Raw genomic sequence first — 27,990 nt, 5'->3', positions numbered from 1 at the left:
AGAGAGGAGGTTTCACTATGTTGGCCAGGCTGGTCTCAAACTCCTGAGCTCAAGTGATCTGCCCGCCTCTGCATCCCAAAGTGCTGCTATTACAGGCATGAGCCACTGCGCCTGGCTATATATATATGTGTGTGTGTGTGTGTGTGTGTATATATATATATATATGTGGAGAGGGAGAGAGGGTCACACTCTTATTTGAATTCTGATTCAAACAAAGTATAAAAGGACATTTAGGGAGCCAGGCATGGTGGCATGCACCAATGATCCCAGCTACTTTGGAGTCTGAGGTGGGAGGATCCCTTGAGTCCAGGAGTTCAAGGCCAGCCTGAGAAATATAGCAAGAACCCATCTCTAAAAAATGAAAAGAAAAACAAAAAACATTTTGGGGAGGGGAACAACCATGGAAAATTGCACAGACTTGAGTATTAGATGATATTAAGGAATTATTTTGTTAGATATGAAAATCATTATATAGGAAAATGTTATTTTTTAGAACTGAAATATCAAAGTATTTAGGGTTGAAATATGATGTCTAGGATTTATTTTAAAATACTTCAACAAAGAAAAAAGTAGATGAATCAATTTTGACAAAATGTTAATTATAGGTGATAGGGAGCTGGGGGTTCATTGTAAAACTCTTCTACTTTTGTGATTGAAATTTTTCATAAAAACACAAACAACTGTTCTTTGACATTCTGGCAAACACAAGAAGATATCTGGGTTGTCACAGCCAATACCCAAATTCTGAGGGTCCCTGAAGAGTCATTCATAGACTTTCTGACTCTAGCACCACAGGCTGTCTGCTGGGTTTTGTTTCTTTTTACCAGAGGACTCACTGATATCCTAACTCTAGACTAGCTCCTACAATGGAAGAGAAAGAATACTGTAAAGGACATTATTAAGTCAACTGACAAAATTGGAATATGGATGGTAGATTTATAAATGAATCAGATAGGTATTGTTATTCTCTTTCTGGATCTTTCAAGGAAATTATCCATTTCATCTGCATTGTCAAATGTACAGACATAGAGTTGTTCATAGTAGTCTCTTATCTTTGTAAATGTCTATGGGATCTGTAGTGATGGCTCCTCTTTCATGCCTCATATTTGTGATTTGTGCACTATCCTTTTTTTGACACAGACAGAGGCCAAAAGGAGAAATGACTCAGGTCAAGACTGCAGAGCCAGCTGGGCTATCCTTAACTCCTGCTGCCTTGCCTGGCTGTCAGGTGAATCATCCTTTTTGAGGCTTCCTACTCCCAGCCCACAGCTCTCACATATTCTTTTTTTAATTTTTATTTTATTATTATTTTGAGATGGAGTCTCACTCTATTGCCCAGGCTGGATGGAGTACAGTGGCGCAATCTCAGCTCACTGCAACCTCCACCTCCCAGGTTCAAGAAATTCTCCTGCCTCAGCCTCCCAACTAGCCAGGACTACAGGTGCCTGCCACCACGCCCAGCTAATTTTTTTTTTTCTGTATTTTTTTTTTTTTTTTTTTTTTTTGAGACGGAGTCTCGCTCTGTCGTCCAGGTTGGAGTGCTGTGGCCGCATCTCAGCTCACTGCAAGCTCCGCCTCCCGGGTTCACGCCATTCTCCTGCCTCAGCCTCCCGAGTAGCTGGGACTACAGGCGCCCGCCACGGCGCCCGGCTAGTTTTTTGTATTTTTTTAGTAGAGACGGGGTTTCACCATGTTAGCCAGGCTGGTCTCGATCTCCTGACCTTGTGATCCACCCGTCTCGGCCTCCCAAAGTGCTGGGATTACAGGCTTGAGCCACCGCGCCCGGCCTTTTTTCTGTATTTGAGTAGAGATGGAGTTTCACCATGTTGCTCAGGCTGGTCTTGAACCCCTGAGCTCAGGCAATCTGCCTGCCTTGGCCTCCCAAAGTGCTAAGATTACAGGCGTGAGCCACCATGCCTGGCCGGCTCTCACCTATTCTGCATGGCCTGACATGGAAGAGCCCAATTGCAGAGCAAGGACACTTATTGCCCTTGGCCTCTGAGGTGAATCTAACTTCTCAGAATGTTCTCTTGCCCTCTATCCTCTGCTTCCCCTCAAAAGAAAAAAAAGAGGTAGAGGTGGTCAGATAACAAAAGAGAGATTGGGGTGGGGAGTGGCAAATGGCAAAGATGGGCTACTTTTTAGAAGCAGCAATAAGCCTCAGCTGACCTGGAAAGAGGCCGTTCTGCCATGGCAGGGAGAGGAGATCAGGGAAAAACAGTGACAACTTTACTGCCCCCTTTCTTTTTCTTTGAGATGAAGTCTCGCTCTGTCGCCCAGGCTGGAGTACAGTGGCACGACCTTGGCTCACTGCAACCTCTGCCTCCTGGGTTCAAGTGATTCCCCTGCCTCAGCCTCCTGAGTAGCTGGGATTACAGGCACATACCACCATGCCCAACTAAGTTTTTCGTATTTTTGGAAGAGATGGGTTTTCACCATGATGGTCAGGCTAGTCCTGAACTCCTGGCCTCAAGTGATCCACCCACTTTGACCTCCCAAAGTGCTGGGATTACAGGTGTGAGCCACCACACCCGGCCTACTCCTTTTGCTTTAACTCTTGTCTCCTTAATTGCTAGAGGGAAGGTCCCTAAGTAACTGGGGGGGCCTAATTGAGCCTACACCTAGTTTTCCAAATTCTTATTCTATCACCCTACCCAAATTCCATGTCTAGATAGTAATAAAGGGAGTGAAAGACATAGGGACATCAGCTTCCCTCTTTTTGTTGTTGTTGTTTTGTTTTTTTGAGACAGGGTCTTGCTCTTGCCCAGGCTGGAGTGCAGTGGCACAACCATGGCTCACTGCAGTCTCAACCTCCCAGGCTCAAGTGATCTTCCCATTTCAGCCTCCTGAGTAGCTGGGACTACAGCAGGCACACATCACTGCACCTAGCTATTTAAAAAACAGGCCAGGTGTAGTGGCTCATGCCTGTAATCCCAGCATCTTGGGTGGCCAAGGTGGGTGGATCACGAAGTCAGGAGTTCGAGACCAGCCTGACCAATGTGGTGAAACCCTGTCTCTACTAAAAATACAAAAATTAGCCGGGCATGGTGGCGTGTGCCTGTAATCCCAGCTACTCAGGAGGCGAAGGCAGGAGAATCGCTTGAACCGAGAGGCGGAGGTTGCAGTGAGCCAATTTTGCACCACTGCGCTCCAGCCTGGGTGACAGAGTGAGACTCCAACTCCAAAAAAAAAAAAATTGTAGAGATGGGGTTTCACCATGTTGCCCAGGCTGGTCTCAAACTCCTGGGCTCAAACGATCCTCCCACCTTGGCCTCCCAAAGTGCTGCGATTACAGGCGTGAGCCACTATACCTAGCCTAAACTCTATTTTTTTTTTTTTTTTGCTTCAACCTCAGATGGCCTCACCGCTTGGTGCCATCCAGTGATGAAGTCACCAGGTGGAGGTGGTACTGGCTAAAACTTGTTGAAGATTATTCCTTTACTCTGAGAATCTCCTCAACACCCACCATTCCTGCTATCTGGAACTCAAGTCATCAGCATGCAGAACTACAAACAGAAAAATAGAGTCAGCCCCACTGTAGGACCCCAAATACTAAGGGACAAAATGTTGCATTTTCTGACTCTAAAGCCCATTCTCTTTCCACCATATCAATACCTCTCAAATTCGTGCCAAATATATATTAGTTTTTGTGTCTGGTACTTTCCTTCTTAGAGTGCTTGGGGAGGATGGTGGGAAGGAATGAAGAGAACAAGGACAGACTTGTCTGCCTCAACACATCCACACAGTGGGCACCCCTGTCTTTTGGGAAGCTTCCCCCCATCTCAGGAGTACGTGAGTAAGTTGTTTCCCTGGCTACCTTCTTGGGGAACTAAAGTTTGCTGGGAAAAAACACATCAAAGTGCTTGTTGCAAACAAGAACCTCCTCTTTATTCCACATATAGAAGCTGTGTTTCCAGAGCTGGGAGAGGGCTTCGACCTGGCCCTACCTCTGTGTGGGCCTAGAGATGAAGATCTAGGTCTGGGCGCGGTGACTCATGCCTATAATCCCAGCTACTCGGGAGACTGAGGCAGGAGATTTGCTTGAACCCGGGAGGCGGAGGTTGCAGTGAGCTGAGATCACGTCATTGCACTCCAGCCTGGGCAACAAGAGTGAAACCCCATCTCAAAAAAAAAAAAAAAAAGAGAGAGAGAGAGAGAGAGAGAGATGAAGGTCTAGATCCTGGTGACCAGGCCTTTCTCCAGTTGGCAATGAAAAGTCCCAACCTCCAGTCAGTCCCAAATTAGAGAGTGGGAGCAACAGTGTGTGTCAATGCCTTGGTGAGATGAAGATCAGCTTCCGGCAGGCTTTTCCAGGCAAGTTCTAAGATCCCATACCGGGCAATGCCCACAGGAAGGATGGTGCGCACACAGTTCTGCCAAGGGAGGGGTACCACACCCTGAAACTCCTGAGGACTTCTACGAGTATGAGAACTGCCACAAAACAGGCAGCAGAACAGCCGTTCCCCGGGAACTAGCTCTGTGGCTTTTAGGGCCTCTTCATAGATGATCTCTTGGGGTTGAGGTTCCTCTCTCATTAGCAGCTCCTGAAGCAGCTTCTGGATTCTGGGGGACTTAAGTTGGTACAGGTCCATGAGCTGGTAGAACTGTTCCATCCAAGCAGTGCTGTCTTTTGCATATCGCTGCTGCAGCATCCGCAAAACATAGTACAGTGCCACAAACGTCTCCCACAAAGGCAACTCTTCCTTCTTTTTAGAAATGGGCTGTTTCTTCTTCTCTAATTTGGGCAATCTGGGAAACCTGCGTTTATCCTTAAAATCCCAGAAGTCCTTTTGAAACATCAGTGCTAGGGTTTGTTTTTCCACAGAGGCATGGGCACTTGGAAAAATGTCTCTTGTTGCAGGATAAAAGTATTGCATTTCCATCTCCTTGTGAGCAATGGATATCTGCTGTGCCCTCTCACTTCTGTAAGGCTCTCCTAGAAGATGCCAATTTTTAGCCCTTGGGTCTGGAATCCTCTCGGTAGCTAATGGGTACTTTTGTGTGGGGACAGCCAAAGGTTTTGGCCAGCTCTCCTTTTCCTTTGCTTTTATAGGAGGAATCACTTTCCAGTATTTTGGACTCATGGACTCTCTAGTGGGTTTTGAGATCCTTGTGCCTCGTGACTCCAGGGCCTGCCTGTGACGATACACGATGGCTTCAAGTTTGGCCAGATTCAGCCATTCTAAGTTTCCCTTTGAGACGAGGTCTTTGAGCAGCTGGCATAGTCTGTGGAAACCATCCCTGGAAAGCTGTTCTCCTGCTTCCATTCGTTCTAGGACATGGCGGATCCACTCTACATCTGAGAGGATTTCATCTGCATGTTGTTCCTTAGCCGGGATTTGGGAGAGAGGTAACTGTACCTCAGTCTGTCCCATCAGAGGTGGATGCTGCAGAAACCACTTCCACCAGGCACCTAGTGGCTTGTGTTGGAGTTCCTGACCTTCCATGGTCCTCCTTAATATGTGGGACATAAATGGGGTCTTTAAGTCCTGTGCTTGGGACTCTAAAACTGTACCCAAAACATGTGGAGGTGTGGGTTCATATTTTCCCATCACTTCTCTTTCTTTATCCATTGTCTCTGAGAATTTCCTGGGTTTTTCAACTACTGTGGCCTTTTTATCTTCCCAGGATATTTGTTTCTCTGGCACTGGCACTGGTATTTTCTCTTTCATCTCCAGAGCTCTTGACATCAGTTTCTTCAAAGGGCTTTTTAGAACTCCCAGTCTTACAGCCCCATCTTTGACATGAGGAACTCCTTTTCCAATGGAAAGGACTCTTTCCTTTTCTCTTAGGATCTTTCTTCTTTGTTCTTGTAACTTAAATAGTTTTTCTTTTTTTAAGGTATCTTTTTCCCCGTCCACTTCTTCTTCCAATGAGCTGCTCTCCTCTTCCTCTTCCTCATCACTCAAACTTTCGATCTCTTCCTCACTCGTAATTTCTTCTTTCTCTTCAAACACTTCTTCCTTCTCCTGAACCTCCTCCTTCTTCTTTTCCTTTTTTTGCTGCTTCTCCTCCTCCTCTTTCTCCACTTGCTTCTCCTCCCCTTCCTCCTCCTCCTCTTCCTCCTCCTTCTCCTTTTCCTCCTCCTCCTCACTTTCCTCCTCCTCTTCTCTCTCCCTTTCCTCCTCTTCCTCCCTTTCCTCCTCCTCCTCAGAAGACAAACTCTCTTGCTTCTCTAGTTCATCTAACAGGCTTTCCATTTCTTCAGAAAAATGCTCTTCACTTTCCACTTCATCCACTTGACTGGAAAACTTTTCCTTTGGTTTATCAACTCTCTTGGCCTCTTTCCTCTTTCTCCACCTTCGTTTAAGGAATGGGATTACCTCTTCTTCTTCTATTCCTCCTTCCTCTTCATCATCCAGTATGACTTCTGAATGCTTTCTGGCCAATTTGCTCTCTTCCTCAGTCATTTTTTCTTCTCTGTTTATCATTCTCCTCATTTCCTTGGCCAGTTTTCTCTGCTTCCGAGCCAGTTTCTTCTCATCTTTAGTCACTTCTGATCGTTTTTCAGAAAAATCCCACTCTTTGATATCCAGCTTACTCTGTTCTGTACTCAGTCTTCTCTCCTTAACAAAGAGTGACCTCTTTATCTTTGTCATTTTTATTTGTTCCTGTGTTAGTTTCCTTTCATCCCTGGTTAGTCTTTGAAGTGCCTTTAAGATTTTGTTTAGTTTTGCTGGTTCCTTGGAAAGGCTCTCCTTTTTTTTGATCAACTTCCTTTCAGCCTTGGCTAACTTTCTTTGCCCCTGGACAAATATTCTCCGTCCTCTAGTAAATTCCAGTTTTCCTTTGGCAATTTCCCTTTCCTCCATGGCCAGTATCCTGTCTTCATGTAGAAGTATCTTCTCCTCTAGTGACAATTTCCTCTCAAGTAGTTCTTGTTCAACTTTAGTCATTTTTCTTTGTCTTGAAGTTTCTGGAGTCTCTCCCTTAGACAGTGTTTCCTTTCCCTCAACCAGTCTCATCTTCTCCTCAGCCAGTCTTTTCATTTCCAGGTTCAATGCCTTTTTTTCCTTAACAATATCCAACTCTCCTCTGAGCCGTTTCTTTCCTTGGACCATTGCCTTCTCCAGAGCTAATTTCATTTTTTCCTGGGCCAATTTCTCCTGTTTCTCGGCCAGACTATCCTCTACTTGGACAAATTTTTTCTCTGTTTCAGTCAGTTTCTCCTTCTTCTTGATCACGGTCTCCTCTTCCTGTGTCAGCTTCTCCTCTACCTGAGCCAGTGTCTCCTTGAACATTCCCAATTTGTTCTTTACTTGCACTAATTTCTTTCTGCTGTGGGTGAGTCTTTCTTTGTTATAGAGTAGGTTCTCTTTCCTCTGAGCCAATTTTTCCTTCTCCTGGGCCAGATTCTTCTTTTCCTGAGCCAGATTCTTCTTCTGGTACAGTATCATCTTGTTCTCTGTGAGTTCTTCCATGCTGTTGATCCATCTTTCCCTTTTCTGGGCCAGTTTTATCTTCTTCTTAATCAATTGCTCCCTTTTCTGTCCCAGTCTTTCCTCTTCCTCAGGCATTTTTTCCTTGTGCTGGGCCAGTTTCTCCTCTTCCTGGATCAGCAACTCTTCTTCCTGGGTCAGTTTTGTCTCTTCTTCAGACAGTTTCTCCCTTTGCCAGATCAATGTCTTCTCTTCCTCAGCCAGCTTCTTCTTTTCCTCAATCAGTTTCTCCTCTTCCTGATTCAGTTCCTCTTCTTTCCAAGACAGTTCTTCCATGTCCCATTCCAGTTCTTCCAATTCCTGGGCCAGCTCCTTTTCTTGCCAGTCCAGATTTTGTTCCCTCTGGGCCAGTTCTTCCACTTTCTGGACCAATATGTTTTTTACCTCAGCCAGTTTCCCTTCTTTCTTTGCTAGTTTCTCTTCTTCTCTAGCCACTTTCTCCCATTTCTTGGACAGTTTCTTCCTTTTCTGGGCCAATTTCTCCACCTCCAGGCTTAGCTTCTCCCCTCTTTGGGCCAGTGTTGCCTCTTTCTGGGCAAACTTACCCTCTGCCTGGGCCATTTCCCTGTCATCCTGGGTTATTTTAACATACGCCTGGGCCAGTTTTCTCTCTTCCTGGGCCAACTGTCTCTCTTCTTGTGCAAGTTTCTCTTCTTCTTGTGCTAATTTCCTCTCTTCTTGGGCTCGTTTTTTTTCAGCTCGGGCTTGTTTCCTGTGTATTCTGGCCCGTTTGTGTTCTTCTTGGATCTGTCTCTGCTCTTCTGTGATCTGCTCTTCTTTTTCTTCCTCCTTCCGAGACACTTCTTCCTCCAAAGTCACTTCTTCCTCCAAAGTCACTTCTTCCTCATCCTTGTACAGTTGCTCCTTGGATTCAGATTGCAACATATTTTCCCAGAATTGTTTCCACTCTTCCCATTTCAGCTTCTTGTCCTCCTGAAGCATTTCCTCCTCCGGGGATAGCTTCTCTCCAGCCTGGTGTAGTTTCTCCTCTTCCTGAAGAAGCCTCTTCTCGCAGTCTTCCTTCCATGCCTTCCAGGATTTCCTTGTCTCACCATGGGCCTGTTTCCACTCATCCCAGGACTTTTTCCAGTCCTGCCAAGATGATGTCCTCTCAATCATAACCGGTTTTCCTTCTTGTTCAACCACTTTCTTCTCTAGTGTGGCCGTTTCCTTCACTTCCTCACTCATATCCCTCTCTTCTTTGGGCATTTCCCTCTTTGTTTTTCCTACTTTTCTTTCCTGCTGGACAGCTTTCCTCTCTTGCTTAGGTGACTTCTGAAAGGTTTTCTTCTTTTCTTTCTTTGATATTTGTTTTCCCTTGGTTATATCACCTGGTTCTAAAAAAATAACTTTCTTTTTCTTGCCCTTTTTCAAAATCACTTGGGTTTCCTCCAAGACCGGCATGTCTTTTGCTTTCTTTTGTGCTTGTTCTTCTTCCCTTGGCATCACTTCGTGTCTGATCACCTCTTCTGTCACTCCTTGTATCATGTCCTCTCTAATTGCTCCTTCATGGATAAAAATTGGTTTCTCCTCTGGTGGGACTACATCCCAATCAAGGTCCTCAAGCAGAACCTTACTTTCTTTCTTCAACAGGGGGCAGATCTCCTGAAAGAGTTCCCAACTGGGGTGCCTATCTACCAGCATCTCCTGAGCAAATGTCACTAGCTCAGTGTTTAGATTTTCTGACATTTTTGTTTGGGAACCAGATATCCTCAGGGTCATAAGACGACACAGATCGTCCCGCCATGATAAGCCATCTCCAGCGGTTGACCTGCGGCCAGATATTCCTGAGGCTCCGCGCCCTAGAATTTTAACCTTTTTAGTAACTGGCTGTCCCATTACAGGAGGTGTAGGTTTCTCAGTTATAACTTTGGCTTCTTTTCCCTTCTTCTTGTGCTTCTTTTTGAGTTTCTGAGCTCTTGCTTTCTTGTCTCTTTTGTCACGTATTTTCCGCAGCATCTTCAGGGTCAATGCAACGTGATCCTTTGAGATATCTTTCTCTTGAGAGTCAACATCTTTTAAGAGCTTTGTTACACTGGTGCTTGAAGACCATTTGGAATGGACGGATGCTTCCTTCATCTCAACTGGTGCGGCCTCAGTCCCACTTTCATCCTCTAAGAGGCCTGGCTCAGTGATCATATGTTTAGAGTCTCTCTCTTTCCTCTTCTTGAGACCCCGCAACCATTTTCGGCCTGTAGGAAAAATGGAGAGGTGGAGGTAAGCAAAGTATGGGGAACTAAATGAAACCTTTCCCATATTAGGTGTGAGCTAAGAAGAACTGTCATAAAAGAAGTAGCAACAAAGAGAACTGAGGCCTTAAAAAAAAAAAAAAAAGCATTCTCTTTGCTTTATTCCTAGCCCCCTACTCCTGCCAAATCCTAGAGAGCTAGGCCTTAGAGTCTTCCTGAGTTTGAGTGGATCCTTCCTTAGAAAGTCTTTTTTTTCTTCATTGCTTTCATAAAAATCAATTTTATTGAGGTATAATTTACATATGATATACCCATTTTAAGCAAACAATTTGATGAGTTTGAAAAATGTATACACTCTTGTAACTATTGCAATTACAATCAGGACATAAGGCATTTCTATTATCCCCCTAAATTCCCTCCTACATAGTGTTCCAGTCAACATCTATCTACCCTTAGCCCCTGGCCCTAGGCAACAACTGATCTGCTTTCTGTGACTGTAGATTCATTTGCCTTTTTTAGAATTCCAAATAAATAGAATCATTTAAAAATGTGCTCTTTTGTGTTTTCTTTCAACAGTTTTTGAGATTCTTCCATGTTGTTGCATGTATCACTCTTTTTTTTTTTTTTTTTTTTGAGACGGAGTCTCGCTCTGTCGCCCAGGCTGGAGCGCAGTGGCCGGATCTCAGCTCACTGCAAGCTCCGCCTCCCGGGTTCCGGTCATTCTCCTGCCTCAGCCTCCCGAGTAGCTGGGACTACAGGCGCCCGCCACCTCGCCCGGCTAGTTTTTTGTATTTTTTAGTAGAGACGGGGTTTCACCCTGTTAGCCAGGATGGTCTCGATCTCCTGACCTCGTGATCCGCCCGCCTCGGCCTCCCAAAGTGCTGGGATTACAGGCTTGAGCCACCGCGCCCGGCCGTATCACTCTTTTTTATCACAGTAGTATTTCATTTTATGAATACACTGTAATTTCCTTATCTATATACTTTTTTAAAAACTTATACTTTAAGTTCTGGGATACATGTGCAGAATGTGCAGGTTTGTTACATAGGTATACAGGTGCCATGGTGGTTTGCTGCACCCATCAACCCGTCATCTACATTAGGTATTTCTCCTAATGTTATCCCTCCCCTAGTCCCCCATCCGAGAGTGTCTTTTCTATGATGAGATCTTTCCACTTATCTCTCTTCCCACCTGGTATCTCTCTTTTTTTTTTTTTTTTTTTTTTTTTGAGATGGAGTTTCGCTCTGTCACCCAGGCTGGAGTGCAGTGGCACCATCTCAGCTCACTGAACACCTCCTGGGTTCAAGTGATTCTCCCACCTCAGCCTCTCGAGTAGCTGGGTTTACAGTCACCCACCATCATGCCTGGCTAATTTTTGTATTTCCAGTAGAGACGGGGTTTCACCATATTGGCCGGGCTGGTCTCAAGCTCCTGACCTCGAGTGATCCACCCGCCTCGGCGTCCCAAAGTGCTGGGATTACAGGCGTGAGCCATTGTGTCTGGCCAGCCCACCTAGTATCTCTTGATCCACTTTAACCCTAACTACCCTGCCTCTTGAGGACCCTGAGGCATGGACCAGATTACCCCTTACATACTATGCTTTTTGACCACTGCTCGGCCTCGTCTGTGGCCTTTGCTGTGCTTGACAGCCACTTCAGGTTCTTCAGAAACTGTAGGAGGTTTCATGGAGAAGGATTTAAGTTCAGAAGCCTTTGGGACATCTAAAGAAAAAGCTGGCTTTTCATCTCTATGTGACAGAGTCAGGTCTTCATTCAATCTCTGCTCCACTTGAGTGGAAAGGATTTGGAGATCTGTGGCCCGCATCCCCAGCAGATGGTCTAGAGTTTCCTCCCCGATCATCTCCTGCCTATGAAAGTCAAAGGAGAAGAAGGACTATGTTGAGTCAGGAACAAAAGGGAGAATGGGAAGAACAAAACGGCTGTGGAGCAGGCAGGAGGCTTGGCAAAGTGGCCAAGAGAGATGGCATATGCAGAGGAAAATAATGGCTGAGACAAAAGAAACTATCTATGAAGCCAAGATGGCAATGAATGGAGTGATCTGTATTGGAGGCTGTAGAAACAGGAGAAAAGGATGAAAATGGAACTTGAAGAGGTAGCGGACATATAGGAAAAGCAATGGAGAAAGGGGTGAGCAGGCCAGGTGTGGTGGCTCATGCCTGTACTCCTAGCACTTTGGGAGGCCACGGTGGCAGGAAGATTGCTTGAGCCCAGGAGTTTGAGACCAGTCTGGGCAATATAGTGAGACTCTGTCTCTACAAAAAATTAGCCAGTGTGGTGGTGCATGCTTGTAGCCCCAGCTACTGAGGAGGCTGTGGCAGGAGGATTGCTTGAGCCTGGGAAGCAGAGGTTGCAGTGAGCCAAGATCGCACCACTATACTCCAGCCTCCAACAGAATAAGACCCTGTCTCAAAAAAATAAGGAAGAGGAGGAGGAGGAGGAGTGAATAGGGGATTGTCAAGAATAGTCATCTAGGAATGAGCAAAGGCTATGAGAAAGAAGAAACGTCAGGAAGAATTAATAAACAGGGATGAAGAAATAGCAAAGGAAAGGAGGGGGGAAATGGGGAATGGGGTGAAGAATTGAGGGAAGCACAAACGTACTGCATCTCCCGAAAAGTCTCTTGTTTCTGGATCAGCTGTAAGAGTGAGGTCCTAGAGTGGATTCCAATCTCAGCCATGAGGCTTAGAGTCTTGACCCTCACTCTTTCATCCTTGTCCATTAATCCCTGAGCTAGAGGCATGGCAAAAAGATGAGTAATCATTCCTAGACGCTTCAGCCCTTCCCAAGCTAGTTCTCGGATCAGCGGGTTGGAATTGGTTGTATCATCTAGTAGCCGACGGGCTGTCTCAGAGCGTAGGGCTGGAGACACCTGGTAAGAGGCAAAGATTTGCCCTAGTGCACCAACACAGTACTGGTACTTCAGCAAGGAAGCATGGACCATAATATTGAGCATTGTCTCAATCATGCTATTAATGGCTATTTCACTCATCTTTCTTCCCAGCCAACTTCGGTTTGCTCCATCTGTAAGGATGCTGTAGGTTATATCCTTGGAAAGTCTCATTTCTAGGAAGTGTTCATCCTCCTTCTCTGGATATTCTATATTACTTACAGTTCTTACCTTGCTCTGCCAGAAAAAGAATTCTTGAGACCTGTCCCATTCCAGCTCCCGGTGGGGTGCATGCAGGTTGCACTGTAGGTATATTGGGGTGCCCTCTGGCCAAAGACGGGCACGAATCACTGAATTGGGGATATAGCAATCAGGGGCAAAAAGCCATTCCCGCCCACGACCAAAGTAGTATCGCAATATCTGATAGGGGTTGAGTCCATCCCAGCTAGTCAGTTGTAGTTGGGGAGGAAGCACATAATGGCGTTGGTAACGTTTACTCATCTGCGTCCAATCTTCCATGTCCTGCAAAGAATAATGCATGGAGGAACGCAGTAACACTGGGCTCCCTTCCTCATCTTCTTCTATCACATGTGGCACAGAATGGTCAAAGGCAATGGCCCGCTTGTTGACAAGGTTCTCCAGACCCACTAATTTCTGTTGTGCTTTTCCAAGGTAGATGTACTTGGGCACAAACATGGTCTCAAAGGAGAAGAAGAAGCTTGGTATGAAAGGCTTAGGGATTTCCAGTACTTCATCTGATATGCTCATAAAGGAAAGGCGAGTCAGCAGGGCTGGGGGAAGCAATTTTAAACAGGACACTAGGTAAAGACTCTGGTTAAAAGTCACAAGCAGGTCACCCCGGTCATTTGCAAAACAGAGTGGGCCAAAGTGCAGTGATGAGTCCAGAATGGCTATGAGTCTGCCATGGAAATCCCAGATCCGAACAGAGCCATCGGCAGAACCTGTGACGAAAAGACTCAAGGAGGGGCAGACATCAAAGGATGTGATGGCACACAGGTGCAGAGGCAGTGTTTCTGTGAATTTCAAGCCATTCTGTGACCCAGAGGACACAAAATCATGGAACTTCCAGAGACGCAGGCAGTTTGTCTCTGTGATGGCACCCACAGACTTGGGCAAGAGTATCAGATGTGTTAGGTGACAGCTGCTGAGGATGCTGGCGAGAGGCTGCAGTTGTACTTTGACCCCATCAAGCACAGCTTCTGACAGGTGCACATAGTCATCCATTCCATAGGAACAGAGCAGAGAGTTTCCTTCGCCACCAAAAATCCCTCCAGACAGCGTGGAGAGTGCCAGTACAGCACCGAAGTGCATGAATTTTTCTAATCGAGCACAGCTGTGCTGGGAGAGCACTCTTATCACACCACTCTGGTGCCCAGAGAATATCAGTCCCTCTAGACCCCGCCCCAAGTTGAAATGCCCATAAGCCAGGCATTGTACAAAGTCCTGAGAATTTGGTGAGGTGCCTAGAAGATACTTGGCTGGGCAAGGGCAGCGGGTTGTGTCAAATACCAGAACCTCTGAGCTGCCTGTTGCTACAAAGAGCTCCTCTTTACCTGGGTCGTAGGCCCAATCCACAGCCCGGTCCACGATTGAGAAGGGCCAGGTGATAACCAGAAGGTCCCCTGTTATTGGGGACACAAAGCGCAACAAGCCATCCTCGGTGGTACACAGGATCCGGAACCAGTTATTTCCACAGTAGACCCGACGCAACTGCTGGGGAGCAGAGCCACAGACATTGAAGAGGCTGTAGAAGCAGGGCAGGCGGCGCAAGGAAAAACTATGGGCAGTTTGGCAGAAGAAAGTAATGCTGTCAATAAACTGGAGCCGGTACAGCTCCTCGCCAAGCTCTAGCCGCCGAAGCAGGCTCCCTGAAGTCAGGTTCCACTCCTTGATTAGGCTATCACTGCCAGCTGTTAGCAGGGTGTGGGCCTCTGGTCGGCTGCGGATACAGATCACTCCTGAGTGATGGGCCTGGAAACTATGGAGCGGATGGCCCTGCTGGAGGCTCCAAACTTGGATTTCCCCAGCTTGGTTTCCAGCATAGAGAAAGCCCTGATCAAAACAAGTGAAGCAGCAGGTGATGGAGGAGCCACTGCTGGTGGACATGAACCTCTTTACCTCTCCCAGCTGACCCTTGCCCTGGCGCATCAGGACCCTCACCACCGTCTCACACAGGGCCAGGAGGGAGCCATTGGGACCATTCAGCACGATGTCCTGGACCAGCTCATCACCTGGCATGGAGATCATGTGGGCTATATGGAGGCCCATGCCACTTCGCTCAATGACCCAGGTCACCACTGCTCCCAGGATGCCAGATAGAAGCATCTTCATTTCCGGGTCATAGCAGAGGCAGCTGATGTTGAAGCGGCAGTGCACTTTACCCAGGGGTTTGAATGCCCGAAAGTGGTCCCCAAAGAGTCGCAGGATCAGGTCACCACAGTAGACCACGAGGATATGAAAGGAACCTGTGTGGACCATGGACTGGATGGGTGGCAATCGTTCAGTCATGGAGAATATTCTTTTCTCAATCATGTCCTCAGTTTTGCTCTTCATCCACACTACAGCCTAGAAGAGAATAAGATGGAAACTGCCTAGGCCAGGCACGGTGGCTCATGCCTGTAATCCCAGCAATTTGGGGGGCCGAGGCAGGTGGATCACTTGAGGTCAGGAGTTCAAGACCAGCCTGGCCAACATGGTGAAAGCCCATCTCTACTAAAAATACAAAAATTAGCTGGGCATGGTGACCGGCGCCTGTAATTCCAGCTACTCAGGAGGCTGAGGCAGGAGAATCGCTTGAATTTGGGAGGCAAAGGTTGCGGTGAGCCAATGCACTCCAGCCTGGGTGACAGAGCGAGACTCCGTCTCAAAAAAACAAAAAAACAAAAAAAACAAAAAAAAGAAAAGAAACTGCCTAGAACTGATAGTAGTGCAGAATATTCCCTTATGTCCCCATGGTTTGTGTGAAGGAGGAGTTGGAGGCCTCTAGAGTGATTTTATCCCTTGGTGATGGGAACTGGAAATACAGTAGAGGCAGGAAGCCTAGGACCCTTTTCCTAACCTTGGTTTACTTCGGGAGAACCATACAACCTACTCAACATGGGGACTATAATTGGAAAAAGGATGAGGAGAGATTTCTGGTTCCAGACCACATTAATTCATGGGGAATATCTTCCTTTGTCAATCTGGCTAAGAGCCATATGGGCATAGCCCTGGGAGAATGGGCCAAGAAGGGGAAGAAAGGCAGTCTTACCTGTATTTCTTTTGTGCTCGATGTCACCCAAGAGAGGGAGGTGAAGAAATGGGCATCACTGAAGTAATAACATACACACGGCATATTTTGAGGATAGCGAGACTCTTTGAACAGTATCTGGGACCGGTCGCTCAGCACAACTAGGCTATTCTTTGGGTCTTCTGAAGGTTGCTGGAGAGAGGTGTGGCATAAACTAAGAGGCTAGGGCACAGAGGCACTAAATATATTCTCGCACAAGTCACAATTGGAGGAGTTCCCAAAGTCCTGCCTCCCACCCGAAGGACCTACTCCTGTTACACTCTTATCACCTGTGGGACAGCTATACGTCACAAGCATGTAACAAATCCCCCAATGCAGGAGAGAACACAACCCTGCAGAGCCTCTGTGTGCAAATTTTATAGTGTGAACACAGGGGAAAATGATGTTCTTTTCAACATGAAGTTAGCCATGCCTGCCCTCTAACATTCCTTTTTTTTTTTTTTTTTTCTTCCAGATGGAGTCTCGCTGTGTTGCCCAGGCTGGAGTGCAGTAGCGTGATCTCAGCTCACTGCAACCTCTGCCTCCCAGGTTCAAGCGATTCTCCTGCTTCAGCCTCTCAAGTAGCTGGGACTACAGGCATGTGCCACCAAGCCCTGCTAATTTTTTGTATTTTTAGTAGAGTTGGAGTTTCACCATGTTGGCCGGGCTGGTCTCGAACTCCAGACCTCAGGTGATCCACCCACCTTGGCCTCCCAAAGTGCTGGGATTACAGGCATGAGCTACTGCATCCAGCCCCCTCTAACATTCTTGCTTGTGTCTAGAAGGTACATGTACCATAAAAGACACAATCTTTAACAGAATAGTCAGGCAAGTACATCACCTTATACCCACATGGAGTCTCCCAAAGTCAGTGCATCAGTGCAGCTCTAAGTTACTGAAGCTTAAAGCTGCACTAAGTGAGACTCTCGGGACACCCTATCTGGCCTTTAAATTTGACAGAGGACAAGCATTTATACTATATATATATATATATATATATAGCCCCACGGTGATAGAGCATGTGCTATGAAACATGCATGTGGGATCCTGTAATTTTTTTTGTTTTGTTTTTTGAGACACAGTCTCGCTCTGTGGCCCCAGGCTGGAGTGCAGTGGCCTGATTTCGGATCATTGCAACCTTCGCCTCCTGGGTTCCAAGCGATTCTCCTGCCTCAGTCTCCCGAGTAGCTGCAACTACAGGTAAAGGCTACCACACCTGGCTAATATTTTATATTTTTAGTAGAGATGGGGTTTCACCATGTTGCCCAGCGTGGTCTCAAACTCCTGAGCTCAGGTGATCTACCTACCTTGGCCTCCCAAAGTGCTGCAATTACAGGCATGAGCCACCACGCCTGGCCCTGGGATCATTTTATGCAGAGTCAACCATAGCAAAACTGAGATTGGCAACTGTTCTCTCTGGTGTCTCCTCCTCTGTTTTAAAAAATCTCTCAGCCAGGTGCGGTGGCTCACACCTGTGATCCCAGCACTTTGGGAGGCCAAGGCGGCAGATGGCCTGAGCTCAGGAGCTCAGCCTGACCAGCCTGGGCAACATGGTGAAACCCCATCTCTATTAAAAATACAAAAAATTAGCCGGGCATGGTGGTGTGTGCCTGTAGTCCCAGCTACTTGGGAGGCTGAGGCAGGAGAATCACTTGAACCCGGGGGCAAAGGTTGCAGTGAGCCAAGATTGCGCCACTGCACTCCAGCCTAGGTGACAGAGCGAGATTGCATCTCAAAATAAATAAAATAAAAAAATAGAAAAACTCTCTTTCCAGAAGGTCAGTTCCTCTGACAATGCTTCAGAGTGTCCACTTTCCACTATGAAAATGTCCTTGCGGCCGGGCGCGGTGGCTCAAGCCTGTAATCCCAGCACTTTGGGAGGCCGAGACGGGCGGATCACGAGGTCAGGAGATCGAGACCATCCTGGCTAACACGGTGAAACCCCGTCTCTACTAAAAAATACGAAAAACTAGCTGGGCGAGGTGGCGGGCGCCTGTAGTCCCAGCTACTGGGGAGGCTGAGGCAGGAGAATGGCGTGAACCTGGGAGGCGGAGCTTGCAGTGAGCTGAGATCCGGCCACAGCACTCCAGCCTGGGCGACAGAGCAAGACTCCGTCTCAAAAAAAAAAAAAGAAAATGTCCTTGCGAGAAGTCTGTGACTCATGGAAATTGATGACCTACCTCCTGCTAAGGTGATGACTATCTTTATAATATACCTTGTTTGCTTCCTGTTCTCAAGGACAATCTGTGGCTCTTCTGAAATGCTCATGACTGTAAGACAGCAGCCAACCTATAATGTGTTTATGTCCTACGTATACATTACCTTGCTTTCATTTATGGTGTCATTTAGGAGGAGTTTTAAATCTTTCCACAGGGGAATGAGCCTGGGGGAAGATGTTGCCATGAGACTCCCTTGGCCCTCCTGAGGACCGTTGCTTAAAAACCTGTGGGAATCCAAAAGAGCCCAGCTTAGTCACTGCCACTTTCCGAGAAGCTAGGAATCAGAAGGCAAGAACAATGAACTCACGTCTATTGAACACCTTCTGAAAGTCAGGAACCGTGCACAAGACATACCTTCTCATTTCATCCACTCTACAGCCCAGTAAGGTAGGCATTATCTCATTTTATAGATGAGAAAACTGAGGCTTGGAGACAGCAAATGGGGAGTGAATCTTAGCGTGTTCCTTCCCATTGTAACCCAGTAACATAAATGGGTGAGCGAAGCAGAGAAACCAAGAGGGGGCTGGAAAAGAATACCCTCACAGGCAAATAATAGTCCTTCACATTTTGTGTTGTGTCCGGAGAGCATTTTGTGAAGACTGTGGGGTCTCAAAGTATGGTCCCCGGACCTCCTGAACCAGGATTCCTGGGGGTAAGTTTTATTTTGTTTTATTTATTTATTTATCTATTTTTGAGACAGAGTCTCGCTCTGTCACCCAGGCTGGTATGTGCCTGTGGTCCTAGCTACTTGGAAGGCTGAGGCAGGAGAATCACTTGATTTTTAAAATTTTAATTAATTTATGTATTTATTTTGAGACGGAGTCTCACTCTGTCACCCAGGCTGGAGTGCAGTGGCCCAATCTTGGCTCACTGCAACCTCCACCTCCCAGGTTCAAGTGATTCTCCTGCCTCAGCCTCCCGAGTAGCTCGGACTACAGGCACGTGCCACCACGTCCAGCTAACTTTTGTATTTTTAGTAGAGATGCGGTTTCACCATGTTGGTCAGGCTGGTCTTGAGCTCCTGACCTCAGGTGATCCACCCACCTTGGCCTCCCAAAGTGCTGGGATGACAGGCGTGAGCCACCGCCGTCTGGCCACCTGGGGGTAAGTTTAAAAAAAAAATAAAGCTGGGAGTGGTGGCTCATGCCTGTCATCCCAGCACTTTGGGAGGCCGAGATGGGCAGATCACAAGGTCAGGAGATCGAGACCATCCCGGCTAACACAGTGAAACCCCGTCTCTACTAAAAATACAAAAAATTAGCCGGGCGTGGTGGTGGGCACCTGTAGTCCCAGCTACTCAGGAGGCTGAGGCAGGAGAATGGCGTGAACCCGGGAGGCGGAGCTTGCAGTGAGCCGAGATCACGCCACTGCACTCCAGCCTGGGCAACAGAGTGAGACTCTGTCTCAAAATAAATAAATAAATAAATATTAAAAAGTCAAGTGATCCTCCTGCCTCAGCCTTCCAAGAAGCTGGGACCACAGGTATGCACCAGCATGCCTGGCTAACTTTTCAAACTTTTTTTTTTTTGGTAGAGATGGGGTTTTGCTTTGTTGCCCAAGCTGGTCTTGAACTCCTGGGTTCCAGCTTTAGCCTCCCAAAGTGCTGGGAATATAGGTGTGAGCCACAACACTGACCTGTAGGTGTCAAAATGCATATTCCTGGGCTCCTCCCCTAGACCTACTGAAATCAGAACCATGGAAGTAGGACCCAGGAACCTCCACTTGTAATGTGCTCCCTGGGTGATTCTACTGGCATTCGAGCCTGACTGCTGAAATAGGAAATGGAGATCCAGGGCACCCAGGACTAAGAGTCAGCCCCAGCTAGCACATATGGAGAGAGGATCCAGCCATTTGGCTTTGCAGGTTTCCCTGACCGTGTGGAATCAGGTAGCTCCTTTTCTTTTCTTCTTTTTTTTTTTAAGATGGAGTTTCCCAGGCTGGAGTGCAATGGTGCAATCTTGGCTCACTGTAACCTCTGCCTCCTGGGTTCATGCCATTCTCCTGCCTCAGCCTCCTGAGTAGCTGGGATTGCAGGTATGCACCACCACGCCCGGCTAATTTTGTGTTTTTAGTAGAGATGGGGTTTCACCACGTTGGCCAGGCTGGTCTTGAGCTCCTGACCTCAGATTATCCACCCACCTCGGCCTCCCAAAGTGCTGGGATTACAGGCATCAGCCACCAAGCCCGGCCTCAGGTAGCTCTCTTACATCTGCTATTCATTGTCCTCGTCCCCGTTCCCTTTTCTTTGGCCTTCATGAGGATAAACCTCTACTTTTCCTGGTTGTACAGTGAATTACTTTTAACATACCCCCTCTGTCAGGAAATCTGTCACTACTTGTGGGAAAATGGGCTAGTTTTTCCTCATTTGTAAAATGAAAATGCCACTGTTGCTTATGTTACAGGATTGCTGCAAAGATTAAATAGGATAATTTATGTGAAAACCCTTTTAAGCATACCCTGTAGTGACAAACACGACTTCTGTTTGTAGGCTGGCCTAGTTCTCAGACAGGTGACCACTCTATTTCCTTCCAACTCAAACTTTGTGCTTTTCAGCTGCTCTGGAAACATGACAGTTAAATTTATAGTCTGGCCAGCAGAGGGCAACGGAGGCCAACCTTGCCTGCCAGATGTAGAAGAACTTCATCCGTTTAGAGAAATAGTGGGAACTTGTTAGAAATGCAAATTATTGGGCCCCACCCCAGACCTACTCAATTGGAAATTCTGAGATTAAGGCCCATCAATTAGTTATTGTTGTGGTTGTTTTGTTTTTAAGATATAGGGTTTTGGCTGGGCGCCTGTAGTCCCAGCACTTTGGGAGGCTGAGAAGGATAGGTCACCTGAGGTAGCCTGGCCAACATGGTGAAACCCCGTCTCTACTAAAAATACAAAAATTAGCTGGGCGTTGTGGCAGGCGCCTGTAATCCCAGCTATTCAGGAGGCTGAGGCAGGAGAGTCACTTGAACCCAGGAGGCGGAGGCTGCAGTAAGCTGAGATTGTACCACTGCACCCCAGCCTGGGCAAGAGTGAGATTCAGTCTCAAAAAGAAAAAGAGACACGGTTTTGCTCTGTTGCCCAGACGGTAGTGCAGTGGCATCATCATAGCTCACTGCAGCTTTGAACTCCAGAGCTCCAGAACTCAAGTGATCCTCCACTTCAGCCTCCCACATGCTAGGACTACAGGCATGTGCCACCACACCTGGCTAATTTTTGTTTCTTTGTTTTGTTTTTGTGGAGACAGGGTCTCACTGTGTTCCCTGGGCTGAAGTGGTCACAAATGATCCTCCCACCTAGGCCTCCCAAAATGCTGGGATTTCAGGCATAAGCCACCATGCCTGGCCCATTTTGGTTTTTTTGTTTCCATTTTTGTAGAGATGGGAGTGGGGGTGGGGTAGGGATGAGGGGGTGTCACTATGCTGTCCAGGCTGGTCTCTAACTCCTGGCCTCAAGCTTCGGCTTCCCAAAGCGCTGGGATTACAGGCATGAACTGTTGCACCTTGCTTCAACAATAACCAAAGTGTGAAAAACACTGGTTTAGAGAACTGGTGGAGTCCCAAGTCATTTGGCCTGGGTTTCCTGAAGCAAGGTCAGCAGAACCCACCTTCTGGTATGGCTAAGCCGAGGCTCTGTGTTACCACAGAGACTTGCTCACTGGATTTGCGGTGGGGGAAAGCAGCAGGCAAAACTTATCATCATCATCTCACATGCATACAGTGGGTGAGAGCCCAAGGAAAAGCTTTCAATATCAATCATTTCCTTAGTTCTTGAAAGAATCCTGAGAGGCAGATATCATCATCTCCGTTGTACAAAAGAGGAACATGAACTCAAAGAGGAAAAGGGATGTGTTTGAGTCTACAAAGGGCAGATCAAGACTAAGTTCCACCGGGTACAGTGGCTCACGCCTATAATCCCAGCACTTTAGGAGGCCAAGGCGGGTGGATCATGAGGTCAGGAGTTTGAGACCAGCCTGGCCAACATGGTGAAACCCTGTCTCTACTAAAAATACAAAAATTAGCCGGGCGCAGTGGTGGGCGCCTGTAATTCCAACTACTCGGGGGGCTGAGACAGGAGAATCGCTTGAACACAGGAGGCGGAGGTTGCAGTGAGCCAAGATCATGCCACTGCACTGTAGCCTCGGTGATAGCACAAGACTCTGTCTCAAACAAAAACAAAAACAAAACAAACAAACAAACAAAAAAAACTAAGATCCCATCCACAGTTCAGGATTCTTCCACTATATCAGAGGAGGAAGAGGTTTTGCTGGCTGATGCTAAGAAGGCTCTCTGATCCACAAATCCACTCACAGCGGGAACTTGCACTGGCTGGCAGCACACAGCATCCTGTCGCTTTCCATGCTCCCCAAACTGCATGCTGCCCTCCTGCGATAGCTGTTTCCATTCGGTTCCACTCAACCCTGCACTTGCTGCTCATTCTGAACGCCTTTCGGGCTCCAGATGATCTGCTTTAGATCCTGCACAGCAGTGGAGGCCCGTATGGGAGTTTCCCCAGCCAAAGTGGGAGGCTCACTCGCTTGCGGCCAGAAGTTCAAGGCCAGCCTAGGCAACATAGTGAGACCCTGTCTCTACAAAAAAAAAAAGTAGCCAGGCACGGTGCCATGTGCCTGTAGTCCTAGCTATCTGGGAGGCTGAGGTGAGAGGATCACTTGAGCTCAGGAGGTTGAGGCTGCAGTCAGTTATGATGGCCCCACTGCATGCCAGCCTGGGCGACAGAGCAAAATCCTATCTCAAAAAAAAAAAAAAAAAAAAAAAAGGCCAGGTGCGTTGGCTCATGCCTGTAATCCCAGCACTTTGGGAGGCCGAGGTGGGTGGATCACGAGGTCAGGAGTTCAAGACCAGCTTGACCAATATAGTGAAACCCTATATCTACTAAAAATAACAAAAATTTGCCAGGCATGGTGGAGGGTGCCTGTATTCCCAGCTACTCGGGAGCCTGAGGCAGAGAATTGCTTGAAGTTGCAGGAGGCGGAAGTTGCAGTGAGCCGAGACTGCACCACTGCATTCTGGCCTGGGCGACAGGGTGAGACTCCATCTCAAAAACAAAACAAAACAAAAAAAACACCAAAAAAAAACCCAAACAACCACCACAACTCAGAGTTACCCCACTGGCCCCTTCTTGCGGCCTCAGAGCTGCTAAGAGAGCAGTCATTTGTGGCAAATTTGCAGTCACTGCCATCACTTCCCATTATTCCAAATATCTCCACTGGGTCCCACTTCTCTTGACCAGCCTACAAAGAGCAATTGGTTGGGACTATTTCGGGGAATATTTCTAGGTGATGAGTGAGAAGGAGGACTTTCAAACGCCAAATCTCTATGTTTATTTAATTTTATGGGGTGTTTTTTTTGTTTGTTTGTTTTTATGAGACAGAGTCTTGCTCTGTTGCCCAGGCTGGAGTGCAGTGGTGGAGTCACAGTTCACTGCAGTCTCGAACTCCTGGGCTCAAGCAATCCTCCCGCCTCACCCTCCTGAGTAGTTGGGAACACAGGCACGCACCCCCACGCCTGGCTAATTTTTTAAAAACTTTTTGTAGAGACAGGGTCTCACTATGTTGCTTAGGTGGTCTCAAACTCCTGGGCTCAAGCGATCCGCCTGCCTCAGCCTCCCAAAGTGCTGGGATTACAGGCATGAGCCACTGCACCTGGCCCTTTATGTTTATTTCCTTATTTATTTATTTGCTACTCTTTCGCACATCATAGACCAGTTTCCTTGGGTTAGCCTCAGAGGATGACATTCAACTCCCTAATCCCAGTACCTGTCCTTAAAAGCAAGTTTGTAGTGAGCTCCTGATGCTTTAATCCCAACAGTCTTGATTGTTTAATATCTTTTACTTTTTATTTTTTGTTTTTTTGAGATGGAGTCTCACTCTGTCGCCCAGGCTGGAGTGCCATGGTGCGATCTCAGCTCACTGCGACCCCCGCATCCGGAGTTCACGCGATTCTCCTGCCTCAGCCTCCTGGGTAGCTGGGATTACAGGCATGCACCACCATGCCCAGCTAATTTTTTTTTTTTTAGTAGAGACGGAGTTTTACCATGTTGGCCAGGCTGGTCTCGAACTCCTGACCTCAGGTGATGCACCCGCCTCAGCCTCCTAAAGTGCTGGGATTACAGGCATGAGCCACCATGCCTGGCCGATTGTTTAATATCTTAACGTAAAGATCATCTCATGGGAGAATTCAAGCTCTGTGGCCAATTTAGCGTGAAGGCTATTTGGGACCAACGAATGTTATTCCTGCTGACTGCGGAGACAAACCAGGTCCATGACTGGGTGTTGACACTGGAACTATATTCCTTTTCTTAGCACCAGTCCACTGTAAGGTACAGTGTTCCTGATGGCCTGAGGAAAGGCAATCCTCCCACGAGCTTTGTCTTGTTAAAGAGAGTTGACTCTAGGGGGCGCTGCACTCCACCACACGGTCAGGCCCCTGGGCTCCCATTGGCTCACTCGTTGGCTCCACTGTGTTCTGTTATATGTGTGTGTGAGGGGATCCAGGCAGGTTTCTTGCTCCCTAGAGCTTATAGTCATCAAAGAAGAGATATAAAATGGATTACAGTGGGAAACTCTAGGTGATGGGTTATATTATCCCGTAGAACTTTTCTGCAACTTTTAATTTTCTCAAATTAAATTGCAAATTAAATTCAGTTTTAAGAAGGAAAAGTATGAAGTGCTTTGAGTACATATAACGAGGAGACCTGGCCATCCAAAAGGAAGGTGATGAGTGTGCCACACTGTGAGACAGGGCCCTGCATGGATTATATAACCTTGCAGGTGGTCTCACGTTTGGGGACAGGGGTACAGAAAGTCCAGCTGGTATCGGAAGGGCCTAATTAGTTGACTGTAAAGTCAGAGGGGCAACCTAAGCTTACTTGGTTCTTTGAATGACATTACTGATAAGGAGCCCAAGTTTGTCCCCAGGGCCTGGGAGTGCTACTCTGGCCTTCAGGTGGCTGCATAGCTAGGGTTGGGGGTGGAATGCATTTAACTTTCTTAATGGGAAGAAATAATTTTCCAGGCTGACAAACATACATTAACAGGGTGGGCTAGTTTCTGTTGGATGGAAGCATTACCCTGGATCCCTGAGAAGTAATGACAGTATCCAGGATTAATTAGGTTGTAAAGTAGTAACCAGGAGTTTTACGTATCTTTTAATTCTTATTTATTTATTTTGAGACAGGGCCTCACTCTGTCACCCAGTTGGAGTGCAGTAGCACGATCATGGCTCACTGCAGCCTCGACTTCACTGGCTCAAGTGATCCTCCTGCCTTAGCCTCCTGAGTAGCTGGGACTACAGGCTAGTGCTACTACACCTGGCTAATTTTTGTACTTTTGGTAGAGATGGGGTTTCACCATGTTGCTCAGGCTGGTCTCAAACTCCTGGACTCAAAAAATCCATTTGCCTCAGCCTCCCAAAGTGTTGGGATTATAGGTGTCAGCCACCACACCCAGCCTATTTTGTTTCTTACAATTATTCTAATGACTAAGCTATTATCCTCCCGGTAATTAAACAACTTCTTCTTCTTTTTTTTTTTTTTTTTTGAGATTAGAGTCTCACTCTGTCGCCCAGGCTGGAGTGCAGTGGCATGATCTCGGCTCACTGCAAGCTCCACCTCCGGGTTCACGCCATTCTCCTGCCTCAGCCTCCCGAGTAGCTGGGACTACAGGCCCCTGCCACCATACCTGGCTAATTCTTTCTATTTTTTAGTAGAGACGGGGTTTCACCATATTAGCCAGGATGGTCTCAATCTCCTGACCTCATGATCCACCTGCCTCGGCCTCCCAAAGTACTGGGATTACAGGCTTGAGCCACCACGCCCAGCCAAAAATATTTTTCTTATGCAAGTGATAATATACTATATACACTGTTATTCACCTTTTTTTTCCTCTTAATATAGCTTTAAGATTAAGTCATGTTAATACATATAACTTTGTTTCATTTCTCAACAGTTACTAACTGCAGGGTATTCCAATGTGTGGCTGAACTATCATTTATTTATCCAAATTTCTACTAATGGACATTGGGTAGTTTCCAACCTTTTGCTATTGCAGCTAATGCTGCAAATGAATATCTTTGTTAGTGCCTCATAACATTTTAATTTTATTTGATTTTAATTAACTTAAATTGTAGAATTGAGGCCAGGCATGGTGGCTCATCCCTGTAGCCCCAGCACTTTGGGAGGCCAAGGCTGGCGGATCACGAGGTCAGGAGGTCGAGACTATCCTGGCCAACATGGTGAAACTCGGTCTCTACTAAAAATACAAAAATTAGCTGGGTGTCGGGGGGTGTGCCTGTAATCCCAGCTACTTGGGAGGTTGAGGCAGGAGAATCACTTGAATCAGGGAGTCAGAGGTTGCAGGGAGCTGAGGTGGCATCACTGCACTCCAGCCTGGCGAGAGAGTGGGACTCCATCTCAAAAAAAAAAGAAAAAAAAATGTAGAGCTGAGGCAATGAAAACATTTTTCCATTAACCTAACTTGGAATAATATTTTGGATGTATTTGGGTTAAAGTATTAAAATTAATTTCATAGCTGGGTGACATGGCTCACGCCTATAATCCCAGCACCTTGGGAGGCTGACGTAGGAAGATGTCTTGAGGCGAAGAGTTCAATACCAGCCTGGCAACATGGCAAAAAAAACCCCAAAAAAACAAAAAAGTAAGTAAATAATAATAAAATGAATTTTACCTGTGTATGTAAAATTTAAAATTGCATATGTGGCTTGCATTACACATAAATACATACACATAAATTTTTTTTTTTTTTTTAAAGAGACAGGGTTCTGCTCTGTCGCCCAAGCTGGAGTGCAGTGGTGCAATCATGGTTCCCTGCAGTCTCAAACTCCTGGGCTTAAGCGATACTCAGCCTCTTGAACAGCTGGGACTATGGCCACATGCCACCACGCCTAGCTAGTTTTTTAGTTTTAGTAGAGATGGGGTCTTGCTATGTTACCCGGCCAGTCTCCAACTCCTGGCCTTAAGTGATCCTCCTGCCTCGGTGGCTCAAAGTGCCTGGTATATTTCTCTTAGGTAGTATTGCTCTACATTGCCGTAGTCTGGTGGTGGCCTGATATCCCTACTGGACAGAAAGTTCCCTGAAGGTAGGACTCCAGTCTGTCTGGATTTCTCTTGTTTCCATAATCACCCAACCTGACATGGAATAGGTGCTTAATCCATTTTTGTTGAATGAGTGGAAAAACGTGCTCTCCCAGGAAGAAACATCTGCTTCCCAGTTTCAAATGTTACATCTTCCTAGAAGGCAGGCTGAGGCGGAAAGGGTATTGACTACGGCTTCTCGACCAGAGGACCTTGCGATTCCAGTCAATTCCCTCGGTAACTCTTATGGAGGCGTGGCGATATACATTAAAAAAGGAGTGTGTGTTGCGGGGTATTCCGCTGCTTGGTTATGCCAGCAGGTGGATTAAATTTGGATAAAATTTCCCAAGGTGTAGGTACTCTACAAACACTAGTTACCCTCAGGAATGTGTGATCAACAAAAGAATGTAAGATAACAAGGCCCCTACGCAGCCCTTGGGTCTTGTGGCTGCCGTCGAAGGCAGAGCTCTGGAGCCGCCTACGCCGGGGAAAGGCGACTACACCCAGGACCCCTCACCCTCGGGCCTCCTGCACGGGGGGGAGGCGGGGCGTTTCTGTCTCAAAGCATGGGCTGCGCCTGTTACCTGCGACAGGACTCCCGACAAGGGACGGGTACGGTGTGTGCACTCAGACGCTCCTTGAGCTAGGGGCAGCGACTAAGAAGCTACCTGGCGGATGCTGCGAGAGGACTCCGCCCACAGAACGGTTGGACCCCAACCCCGCAGCCGGCGGACTCCCCGAGGCCAGGGGCCCGAACGCGCGTGCGCATGGGCGCGCGCTCGAAAGGAAAAAAAAAAAAAATCCTCTCAGCGGGGGCCCGCGGCAATTTAGGCCGGGGTCTGCCG

The 27,990-nt window shown here is 47.2% G+C and overlaps 1 protein-coding gene across 1 annotated transcript; it reads right to left on the bottom strand.

The window, feature by feature from the left end:
• Positions 1-4,121: 4,121 nt before the first annotated feature.
• WDR87 (WD repeat domain 87) lies at positions 4,122-27,886 on the bottom strand. Its single transcript, XM_007996619.3, has 6 exons — positions 27,730-27,886; positions 18,147-18,267; positions 15,807-15,977; positions 12,249-15,121; positions 11,224-11,495; positions 4,122-9,631 (listed from the first exon to the last, which is right to left on the bottom strand). Exons 2-6 carry the CDS (start codon positions 18,225-18,227, stop codon positions 4,242-4,244), a joined length of 8,787 nt encoding a protein of 2,928 aa, XP_007994810.3. The 5' UTR covers positions 18,228-18,267; positions 27,730-27,886; the 3' UTR covers positions 4,122-4,241.
• Positions 27,887-27,990: the final 104 nt, after the last annotated feature.

The sequence above is a fragment of the Chlorocebus sabaeus genome, chromosome 6, assembly GCF_047675955.1.
Source record: "Chlorocebus sabaeus isolate Y175 chromosome 6, mChlSab1.0.hap1, whole genome shotgun sequence".
Taxonomy (NCBI): Eukaryota; Metazoa; Chordata; class Mammalia; order Primates; family Cercopithecidae; genus Chlorocebus; species Chlorocebus sabaeus.
The sequence above is the reverse complement of the archived record's forward strand: the minus strand, read 5'-3'. Positions and strand labels throughout refer to the sequence as shown.

What these genes read in the sequence shown, in the direction of transcription:
- WDR87 (XM_007996619.3), bottom strand. Translation starts at nt 18,227, where the DNA reads ATGGCAACATCTTCCCCCAGGCTCATTCCCCTGTGGAAAGATTTAAAA. An exon ending in ACACCATAAATGAAAGCAAG is followed by an intron (nt 15,978 to 18,146) that starts GTAATGTATACG and finishes ACCTCTCTCCAG; the next exon opens with CAACCTTCAGAAGACCCAAA. An exon ending in GAGACTTTTCGGGAGATGCA is followed by an intron (nt 11,496 to 12,248) that starts GTACGTTTGTGC and finishes TGACTTTCATAG; the next exon opens with GCAGGAGATGATCGGGGAGG.